The sequence below is a fragment of the Ciconia boyciana genome, chromosome 6, assembly GCF_034638445.1.
Source record: "Ciconia boyciana chromosome 6, ASM3463844v1, whole genome shotgun sequence".
Classification (NCBI taxonomy): Eukaryota; Metazoa; Chordata; class Aves; order Ciconiiformes; family Ciconiidae; genus Ciconia; species Ciconia boyciana.
The window spans coordinates 67,576,992-67,588,461 of record NC_132939.1 but is presented as its reverse complement, the minus strand read 5'-3'; the positions used below and the strand labels follow the sequence as shown (position 1 = coordinate 67,588,461).

Sequence of the window (11,470 nt, the reverse complement as noted above, 5' to 3'; positions counted from 1 at the left end):
GGAGGGGGCGCGGCCAAGCGCGTGACCTTCCGGGCGGTGGAGAGGCGGGGCGTGTGACGCAGTTCCGCTTCCGCCTGGGCGTCGGGGTGGCGGTGGTGCTGCGGGCCGCCGCCTGCTGCCTCGCTCCTGGCCTGCGCCGCGCCGCGCTCCTCCCGCCCAGGTACCCCCCGCCGCGGGGCGGCCGGCGGGCCGGGACGGAACGGCGCTCTGCCGCCCGGCCGGCCCGTTAGCCAGCGGGAGGGAGGGCCTGAGCGATGGGGGGGTGGGGAAGGGAGGGAGGGGGTTCCATCCCCCACCGTCCCCGGGGACCGCCGGGCCGCAGCTGGCTCTTCCCCCTTCGCGCCCCCGGGGAGGTGCCGCCGCCTCTCCCAGCCCCGGCGAGCGGCGGAGGGGTGGTACCGGGGGTCGGTGGCCTCGAGTGAGTGGCAGAAGCCAGCCTCCCCCGCCCGGAGACCCGCCGCCTGGGGAGGGCGTATCGCTTCGGGGTGCTGGTGGCGGCCTAATGGCTGCTGCCGCTTTCGGTTACGTGGCGCTGGCTTTGCTGGTGCCTACAAAGCAAAGGAGGTTCGTTTGTAGCGGATCCCGATATACTCCGTGTAACGGTGGTAGCTGCTGTGGCTTGACTGGGCAAAATATTTTGTCGGCTTGTATGTATGCTAGAAGGTCGTCATCTATATATGACTGTGTAAATGAATCTGGATCGCATATAAGTGACTGGTTGACTTAAAGGTTTTTCACTAGAAGAGGTCTCAGGCAGGTCCATTTTCCATAGTTCATGAGAACTTGATTCATTTTATCACATGTTAATATACCTAAGGTAGCTGACTTACTGGGAGAGCTAGCACTGCATGGTATCAAAGGGCCCACTGCTTGGAGAGAGAACTTCTCATCTGACAGGTTTCATCTCTGAGATAGAACTTGTTTCTAGGTGAATTCTGTGGAAAGCAGCATTGATGCGATGCTGTTCAAGCTTATTGTCAGTGGATGTAAGAACAAAGGTAGCTTTTCTTTTCTTTTTTTTTTTAAACAAAACTGACACACCCTGAACCTACCCTCCCCAAGACCTGTGGAGACCAGTGGCTGATACAAAAATTTGTGGTAAATATCAAGCCAGTCCTAGAAAGCGCTTTTGATATTCTTGAAACTTGAGTTCATTCAAGTACATTTTAACAGTGCCAGATCAAGATGTGAAAGATGCCAGCTGTATCTATGCAGTGAGATTGTATCCTGAAAAGCAGTTATCCTGGAAAAGAGCCTTTGTAAAGGAGCAGAAAGGTGTGTGGTTTTGTTTGTCACTGTTGAGGCTAGAACTGGAATATGACACACAGTTTTGATGTTTTTACTGGGGGGAGGACACACACCAAAAAGCCTGCAGTGAAGATGTTTGGTAGTCACTCACACTCAGGGTTGGTATGTTTATTTCATCCAAAATAAAAATAATTAAGCAGATAATTCCTGCGTATATAGCTTTGGTAGGAGGAAAACACGGATATTCTTTAAATAGCTTTTAATTCAGGAAGGCTTCTGAGGAATTGGTAATTGGAAGCTAAATCTATGAATGAGAAATAAAGCACGCTTTTAAAAATGAGGATAACATGATGAGAATGGGCTCTATAGCTCTCAAAGTTTAGAGGCAACTATAGAAGATATGTTTTAATTATTCTGAGTTGCTGGACTAATATCTTTTGCAAGGTTCACAGGGTAGGATGATGTGGACAGGAGTAATCTTTGGCAGTGGAGACTTGCTGTTCTCCACTGGTTTTGTATGGCAGCTGGCACACAAACAAGCCACTTCAGAAGTGATATATATCTGCCGCGTTTGGAACCATCTGCTTGTGACGTGGTGACCATCTGAGGTGATTAGGTCTGGTCTTGGTGGGGAGGCAGCTGTGAAACTGAATGGCCTGTCATGGGTGGGAAACTGGAACAGATTACAGTTCCTAATGGCTTTATATTTTACAGGTCTTGGAAACTGATAAGACCTCTATTTTAAAGAATTGTTTTTTTCTGGTACTTGATAATTTATAGCAAATGCACTAACATGCATCATTTTGGTTGTTGCTTTTAATTAAATCTGTCCGGAAAACATGAAAACTGAAAATCTGAAAACTAAAAATCTGACTTACCTCCTTTTTTTCAGTCAGGACAGACATGGGAAGGGGCAAAAAGATCACCAAATCTCAAGTAGCTACTAATGATATAACTGTTGTTTTTTCCCCTGTCAGTCTGTTTACCAATTGTCTTTATTCTCCCAATGAATAAACCTGCAGGTCAGACTAAACGATTGCATGGTACGCAAGAGCATCAGTGCAGCTGCTGAGAAGGCATTAAAGATAGGGAAAGGCCAGCTATAAAATGTTGACGCTTAATGCCTGAAGGTAGAAGCTGCAGAAATTTGCATATTTTAGAAAACATTTAGAAGCTGTCAAAGATTTGGTCTCTCTTCCATTTTATCTGTATAGCTATGTTGGGTAGTTATACTTATGTGGGCAGAAATCTTGTTGTAGATGAGGTTATGCTGGTAGGTATTAGTCATGTTACAGTGACAAAAGAACCTCTTTGCTGATAGAGCCATGCCACCCAGTGGAAATGCAGCAGAGCCTGTTGCATCTAGAAAGCGTTTTTCTGTGTTGGAAAGATGATCTTGAAGACAGGAACTAAATCTGGCACATCAAGTGTTCGAAAAATGTCATACAACTCAAAAAAAAAAAAAGGCAAGCCGTTGATGCTTAGTTTTAGATAGCTTTAGTAAAAGAAAGAAAAAGTGTTTTGGACAGCTCTTTCTAACAGGGTCTCTAGGGACTGGTGATGGATAAAAGCCAGGAAAGGCAAGAGCATGGGAAAAAATGCTACTCTATGTATCAGTTTCAGTTGGGCTGGATGGGACCAGAGAGGGTTTAGACCTTAAAAAACACGGTGGAGCTGTTTTATTGTGGAAGCTGACGGATTTAGTAGTCACATGTAGCACCACGCTTCCAGAAACGGGGTTTTCACAGGCCTCTCTGAAAATCACCACTTGGTCTTGAACGCTGTTGGTAGAATTAGCTGTGTCAGAGTGCTTCTCAACCTTCTTCCAGCCTGCTGTGTGGAGCCCGGCAGGCTTGCTTGTCTCACCTACTTGCTGTTAATTCTCCAGAGTAGTTTGTGGGTGTCTGGGAGGCCTTGGACCGTGGTCTGAAGATTTTGCCGTGTATGGTTTCTGGGTAGGTGTGGTGGAAGTCCTCCATGCTCTCCCATCACTCTTCACGATAAAGGATGAGAGAGATTCTGCTCCTAGATGCCTTTTTTGCAGGCATGGGTCATCTCTCTCTTTCCCTCGCTTGAGTTTCACACTTCTGGCCATATGTGTTCTCAGAGGTGGCTGAGAAATGGGGTCCTGCCCAGCCAACATGGAGCTGGCAGGATCTGTGCTTCTGGAAAGCAGGGGATGTTTCCAGGGGCTGCAGCCTTCAGAAAACAAAGGAAATCTTATCTCACAGCACAGTGGATGCGAGCAGGACTTCAGTTTGAATGCTGCCAGTTCTGTAGTCTTTCTACTCCCAGCCAAATTACTTAAACTCCTGAACCCTCCTTCTTCCACTCACTCTTTCTTCTCCCCAACTCCAGGAAAGAATAATTTGAAGGAGCATTTAATTGTGGCAAAACGGACGTCTGTTACGTGAATCAGCTTTTCTCTGCTCATATCAGTACTTGTGCAGTGCTCTTCTAGGAAAGCTTCAAGAGAAAACGAGAATCCATTTGTTAACTCTACCGATGCTAAAAATCTAGTCAAGGCACCTTTCAGTATATTTATCTAAAATCTTGAGCCTGCACGTGACCAGTGGGGACTTTAAAATGGAGTTACTTGGAAGTCTTCTGTCTGACAGCATGTCTAATTTGTGAGCATGTGAATGCCTTGGGCAATACTTTTACAAATGTAATTGATATTTCTATAAGGTTTCGATTGAAATTCTTTATACCAGCATTGAACAACTTGAATGGGACCCAGATTGTAGATTTAAGTACAAATTAGTTCATATGTTGTCTGAATGTATCTTAATGGTATTTCAGTTTCTTTTTTATTAAATGAAGGTGGCAGTACCCAGATTAAATGTATGTTTAAAAAATGTCCCTGAAGTAGGCCATCCTGTCTGCAAGAGGATCCTTGACATGCTTGGCATTGACTCAGTTATGCCAAATGTTGCCAACAAATGTTGCTCTCGTCTGCTTGCCAAAATAAAAAAGCCACTAAATCGCACTATAAGCTATGCTTAACTACACTTTTTTTCATAAGTCATGTAGCAGAATTGTTTCCTTAATTTTCATGGCACAGAAATATTTTGCTGACAAATATTGGGGATAGTTGTTGATATTTTGTAAGCAGGCCTGTTCCAACTGTATTCATCCACTGCTCTGCCTTCAATTTACTACTGTCACTTTTGTGACAGATTATGGGATTTTCTTCTGAGTTCTCCTTTAGGTTTGTTTCCTCTCTTCCTTTTCTCCCTTGCAGCATATGTTCTAACTTCTTCTGTGGGCTTTTTTCAATCTCTTGTAGATCTATTTTTCAGTTGGTCTTATCCCATCTCTCCATCTGCCTAAAGAAAGGATGGTTCTCTTGGCCTGTTTTGGTGTTGCTTTTTGCTAACCTGTTTTTTTTTATGAATACATTTACATGCACGCTTATGTAAAAAGTTATTTTTGTACTTGTCTATATTAATGATTGATTTCCTATATTTTGTGGATTATGTTAAATAGCCTCTGTGTCTGTATAGGTAAATTGAGTTACAATGCCGCTAAAAAGCACATATCGACTTCTGATTATTCTTGAGCATAGTTCATGGCAAAAGCTAACAAACTCTTTTAATATAAGAGCTATCTGTTGAAGAGAAATTGAGCTTTTTCTGGTGGATGTCTCAAACAGCTGAGCCATTAATAATGGGAGCAGAAACCACTTTCCTGATGTAGTTCAGTTGGTTTCTCAACTTTAAGCAAATGGTCATTGATCTGAACAGTGTACCTCATCTGGTACAAAGATTCAGGTATTTGTATGTTCTTGAAGGAACTACTGCTGTTATAGGCTAATGCAGGAGCTTTAACAAACCTTCAGATTCATGCAGTGAGACACTGACTTCCACCAGGGTGCTAACTTCGTAGATATGTATTTCTTAAAAGGCTTATTTAAATTATGAGGTATTTCTTAAAAGGTTTATTTAAATTATTAGATGTAACTTGAGAAGTTCACTGTGTTTCCACAGGGGTCTGGGTTGCTCGGTGTGGTCATAAATAACTTGGGAAATGAGATGAGCAATGTCTCATTGATATGAAGCCATTCAGGAAAGTAAGGATTAGGTAATAAAATGGCAGATATAATTCAATGTCGATAAATCCGATGTAATTCAGAGTAGATAAATGTAGAGCGGTGCATATAATTTCATATATAAAATGATGGGCTGACCCTTAACACTGAGGAATGAAATACTGCCACAAAAGTGTCAGTTCCGAAGTGATCAAAAAGCAGATGAAACATTAAGAAGTATTAGGAAGGAAATAGAGGACAAACCAGAACATAATTATGAAACTGTATAAATCAGTGGTTATTCCACATCTTGAATTCTGTGTGGTTTGTTCTTGTTATTCATCTCAAAAGGTAGAAGAGAATTGGAAAAGCCTCAGAGAGAGGCAGTGAGAATAATCAAAGGCATGGAATAGCTGCTGCACAAGGGTCAATGAAATAAGCTAGAGCTCAGCCTGGAGAAGGAACAGCTAAAAGAAAAATGTAAAAATCTGTAGAATAATGAGCAGCATGGGCAGAGTGGATAAGAATAGATTTACTGATTTTTTTTCTCAGCTGCAAGAATGAAGGAGCAACAACTGAACCTAGTGAGATCCAGGTTTAGAACAAAAAAGAAGGTGCCTTTTTGTGTAACGAATAGCAGCCCTATGGAGCTCCTCGCCAACGTTGTAGGTACAAGCGGGGAAGCTAGACATGTTTATGGAAAAGAAATTCTTTGAGGGTTGTTATTGCGTAGAAATTACCTACAACTTAGGAATTATCTGAGCTTGGGATCATTGAAGTATTGGGGTGTCATCCCTGTTCTTGTTCTTCCCTGCTGTCATTGCTGAAGATAAAATGGATTGCTGAGCTAAACAGCCCCTTGTTCTGATCCAGTGCTGTCTTAAGATTAGGACATTGTGTAGATAGTAATAAACTTACAATACAGTTTCAGAGAAGACTCTAGTTTATATGTGCATTATTTGCATTATGTAATTTATAATTTAGTGGAGCTTATAAACCCATTTGTCACAGGCTATCTGTACAAACCTCTGTCCCCAAGACCGGTTTCTGTGTTAAAAAAGTCAGGTCTTCTCCATCAACAAGGAAAAACAAGGATTGTTTTTTGTGGGGGTCAACTTGGCAGTAGTACCTGTACTCTTGCCTTACATTTTGCATTTTTCCTTCTCTTGTGTTCCTCTCTCTCTCCTACACTCTCCCCTAAAACCTTCTGGCTGCACTGGGGCATGTCCACCTATTTCACCTTCTCTTGGTCATCCTTTCAAGAGTTCTTCACCTCTAGTCAGTATTTGCTGTCAGTTAGTCAAACCGAATATAACCTCAGGTTTGTGACAGCTGCCCTTTTGTATGGCTAATAAAGATTGGCAAAACCAGTCAGTTTTCATTGTGGGAAGCTCTGGAAAGCTCTAAGTGCAGTAGTTGCCTGCATGAAAAGATAGCACATGGCTCATTGGTCCCTATGTTCAATGTTTCTTGTAAGTATTGAGAGGTTAGAAGTTGGGTATGACATGTTTGCCATACCTACTTTCAGTTAAGGCTAGCTAGCTGGAGTCAGTGGACGTAAATAAGACCATCCACTACCTATAGTATGTTCTGAAATAATCAGAGGATAAAGCATCAGCAAACGATAATGCTTTTATTTCTGACAATAAGGTCTGCATGGGGATTTAATCATGTTTTGGTTTAGGTGCATTAACTTCACCTGCAAGCAGCCTGCCGTAACTCTTCTGAGTCCCAATTTAGAAAAGACCTTGAATACTTTACAGGCATCACTGTCTGGGTAGGCTGCCTACTCGGTATGAATATTTGAAATATTTTTTCTTAGTGTAATGTGACCCATTTGCGTTATGTGTCGGTCCTGTCTGAGATGAGACAGGTAGAGGCTGAAGACTTTTCTTTTCATGAGAACTTTATCAAGAGGAAAGTATTTGGGTAGCACATATCTGTATGGGTCAGAGTCACTAAAACAAAGCCCTCGCTAAGAAGCGCTACCAGTTCAACGCTTACTGTGGTTTGAATGAGACAAACGTAGAGTTTGTCTCATGAACTCTTGCTTGAAATACTTTTATTTTCAACAAATTTCACTTTATCTTGCCTTACTTTTCAGCAAAATGTCTGGAACTGATGATTTTTCGGTAAGTAACAGTTTTTCTTTCCTGAAGATCAGCCAGTTGTGTTACTTCATTCTAAAAGTTGACATACTTTTTCAAGAAGGGGAGCTTACAGTTGAGAGGCGATTTCCTCTGTATTGCAGTTGTGGTGTTTTCCTTTTGGGTAGATGTAGCAATCTGTGGACTAAACATATGAAGCTGCTAGGTGCCTTGTGGGTTCTTTTCCGCTGTGATATTAACAGAGGAGTTGTGTTTTAATAGTGTCAGAATAGCTATAATGGAAATCTATGAAAATCTTTTCTTTCTGGATTTGCGCTGAAATTGCTTATTGCTATGTGTGGTAGGTCGCCTTTTATCTTTGGTTTTCTAACTGCAGCATGTCAGAATGCCTCTTCTACCTTAATGATAGAAGCTGCACAAAAATGAATGTAATCATCTGTGCACAGCAACAAAGAGCTCTCTTCTTCCCATTTTGGCAACTGAAACGTATACATGTAGTGGGTGAATGTCTGCAACTAGTAAGTCCAGTAGACATTTTACATTCTCACTGATGCTTTATCTTTTAGTTGGCAGATGCTTTACCAGATCAGTCGCCTGCTAAAACCTCCAAAGTGAGCAGTACAAAACCTGGTCAACAGCCTGGTCAGCCACCGCAGGGTTGGCCGGCTTCGAATCCTTGGAACAACCCAAGCGCTCCCCCTGCGGCGCCAACCGGACTGCCACCAAATACGTCCGCTTCCAGCGTGCCATTCGGACCTCCACCAACAGGAATGTATCCTTCAATGCCCCCTGGACCGCCTGCTCCATTTCCTCCTCCTCCTACTGGACCCTCTTGCCCTCCTCCTGGTGGTCCATATCCACCCCCAACTGTGCCAGGTCCTGTCCCACCAGGGCAATATCCTCCACCAAATATGCCCTTTCCAGAGCTTCCAAGACCTTATGGTGGTCCAACAGAGCCAGCTGCACCTCCTGCTCCTGTTGGGCCATGGGGATCCATGCCCTCTGGAGCATGGGGACCAACAATGGGAGGGCAGTATCCTGCACCTAGCATGCCATATCCACCCCCAGGGCCATATTCCGCTCCTACCCAGACTCCAGGGGCTGCGCCAACAGTACCATGGGGTACGGTCCCACCTGGAACATGGGGACCTTCACCGCCAGGTCCATTTCCTCCACCCACAGGATCATATCCAGCTCCAGGACTATATCCTACGCCCCCTAATCCTTTTCAAGTGCCATCTGGTCCTGCTGGTGCTCCATCAATGCCTGGTGGTCCCCATGTGAGTATTTGATTTTGGTCTTGAATTACTCGAAAATGTTATACTTTTAAGTGTGGAAATTCAGTAGCATAAGACGTGGTAGTGCAGGTAAGGAATTTCAGCACATCTGTCTTATTTCTGTAGTCAGGGGAATAATAGCCAACTTCTTCTTAAACGCTTAACTAAATATACTAGGACGGTGAAATTATATCAGGTTGGAGCGTGTCTAAGCATCCACATTATAGTGGTCTTCCACTACTTGGAAAGCCTTCTCTAAAAGGCAAAAAAGGGGGGAAAGCCTTGTAATAATTTCTGAAAGAGAAAATATTCCAGTCTCTGTAACCTAGAGAGATTACTCCTAGGGCACATAGGGAGGAAAGAAAAATGATAAGGATTAATTTGGTTTTAATTACAATTTTTTGTAACTGTGACTTAACTGCTTTGTGAAAAGCCTGTATTGACCATGAATTATTGTCTCTTGCAGCCTTACCGTTGAATACATTCTGGGCAACAAAATACTGTAGCTTTCCACCTTCATCCACTACTTAGAGAGATTTTTACTGAAACAAAAACTGTAACGTTTGGGGCGATGAAGAATACTTGCCTCTTGTATGTGCATTTGAGGTATGAAGGAGCAGTTTGCATAAATATACCTTGCTCATATGCTGGCATAATTGTTTGGTTTAATAAAATGAATTACGAAGAGCAGAAATAAAACTAACATCTGTGGTTCTTAGGTTGGCAAGTATTCCTTGGAAAAATGGGAGTTGCCAAGTAAGGATTGTAAAGAATCAGGCCCAAGGACTTCAAAAAATGTTAATTCTTAAATTTCCATGAATGCTTTAAGTCTTGTTGCCAGACTTGTGCTGGTCACTGAATGGATGGATAGTCATATTTTGTCTATTTTCAGGTTATTCTAAAATGTCAATAAAAAGTGTTTCAAGATTTTTGTCAAGAAATCTAATTTTTGAACATGCTACAGTAATTCAAACTAAAGAGACAGAGCGTGTGAACTTGAAGGTTTTCTCAGCATTTTGTATATACTCAAAACAATTGCTCAGTCTGGGACTACGGAAGAGAAGATACGCATTTGAAATACTCGGTCTGACTTGTCAGCACACTGTTCGTGTTCACAAACAGGCATTTATGTGCAAACTAAATAACCTGGATGTGCAGTTAACTTTGAATCAACAAATGTGAGTTTTATGCATGCAAATGAGGACATCATTCTGCCAGTTCTCATTCTGTGGTGGTTGGAAGTTTGGCTTGGTCTATGTAAAGAGAAACTGCTTCCCACTTAGATAAGGTACTTCCCTATTTCTAACCTGGGTTCTAGTCATTTAAAATTTGACTTTGCTGCTGGGTTGTGTAAACTCGGCAGACTTTTTCAGAGTCCCTGGAAACTGAACTTGAGCTTAAAAGATCAAAAACCCCAACCTGACAGTTCCCTTCCCAGCAGTTTTGGGCATGGCGTTTAGTTCTATCGGCTACAGAGATCCTTTGTATCATCCTTATTGCCACAGTTGAGAACGAGGAGGTCTCATCGGAGCTCCGCTGAATATTGTAATGGGGAGAAGTCCTCTGTTCTCAGCTAGGTGTCTGCATACCTCACTGAGTAGGTGTAATTTGGGAGTAATTGAATGTCTAGAAGCCTGTGCACTGCTGTGTAGCTGTCCCCCCTCTGAAGGGGCACTGCAGTTAAGTTTTCATATTCTTGCCATATCTGTGCAAAGAGCATGCAAGGGCTTTGCTGCAACGCTGGTTTAGCGTTTCCAAGACACACAGCCACATGTCAGTGAGTTCTGGCACTCTTTGTGGTACGTCATAGCCTAGATTTTGACCGTGGACAGTTTGTTTCATCCCCAGCTGGGGATATCCCAACTTAGCCTCTGTAGGTAGAATTAGGAACACATTTTGCTTAACATGGTAGCTCATTAAGGAGTCTTTGTATCACGGAGCTGTGAAAGCGAGTTAATTCTCTTCCAGTACCTTATCGTGGCTTCCTGCATGCATGTGATGGACTTCTTAAAAACAAATGGGGTGACCTGGTGGTGATGCTTGTGTTAGTCGTCTTAGCCTTTATGGCAGAGTCCTGCAACATTTTTGCAGAAGGCAGCGGTCAGCTTAGCTGTGGCTGGTTTATTCTAATATCATGAAAGCTAACAGCAAAGTTATATGTATTTTTTGGTTTAGGAAGACAGTACTGGAGCTGAACAAAAATACTTACCATTTCAGCTTAAAACCTAGCATCTGTAACCCTAGAAACAGGAACCAAAAGCGCAAGTCCTCACTAACCTTAAACAATCCCTACTTGTCCCCCCAAACAACAGACTTGGCTTAGATCTTGGCAAGACTACTTAAAAATTAACATGGGAGAACATTGACTACATTTGCTCAAGTGCTTTTTTGATACCTGCAGCCTTAGATTATAAATCAATGTAATGAAAAAACACTTATTCCGAATGAATGGCTCGTGCAGTAGCAGCAGTCCGGTTTGAAATTGCACTGGCCGTATGTCTTTGCAGGGAATGGGAAGAGGTAGGAAAGGATAAAGCAACGGTAGCGAGTAATGATTTTTGGAAGGGGGATGTGTAAAAGTAACTAGACTTCTAGGTTCTTCCTGAAATAGGCAGGATTTATTACTGGAACATTTAGGCTAAAATTCAGTATATATGGGATGTTTTTCAATGTATATTCGTATTTCTTGAGGTCATGAAAACTGTTTCATAACCCCTTTGTTTTTGTGAGCAAAGTTCTTTGCATAGCAGTGAAAAGGGTATACCTGTTAATCTATTGTGTAAAAACTCAAGTTGTCACTGTATACC

General features: G+C 42.6%; 1 protein-coding gene across 1 annotated transcript; it reads left to right on the top strand.

Annotated features, from left to right (window-relative positions):
- The first annotated feature begins 49 nt into the window (after positions 1–49).
- Positions 50–9,590, top strand: MAPK1IP1L (mitogen-activated protein kinase 1 interacting protein 1 like). Its single transcript, XM_072864295.1, has 4 exons — positions 50–160; positions 7,383–7,410; positions 7,953–8,666; positions 9,130–9,590. The coding sequence occupies exons 2-4, from the start codon at positions 7,387–7,389 to the stop codon at positions 9,139–9,141; spliced, it is 750 nt and encodes a 249-aa protein (XP_072720396.1). The 5' UTR covers positions 50–160; positions 7,383–7,386; the 3' UTR covers positions 9,142–9,590.
- Positions 9,591–11,470: the final 1,880 nt, after the last annotated feature.

Coding starts and splice junctions, on each gene's coding strand:
- MAPK1IP1L (XM_072864295.1), top strand. CDS start 7,387: ATGTCTGGAACTGATGATTTTTCG. Junction 7,411..7,952: donor CTGGAACTGATGATTTTTCG/GTAAGTAACAGT, acceptor TTTATCTTTTAG/TTGGCAGATGCTTTACCAGA.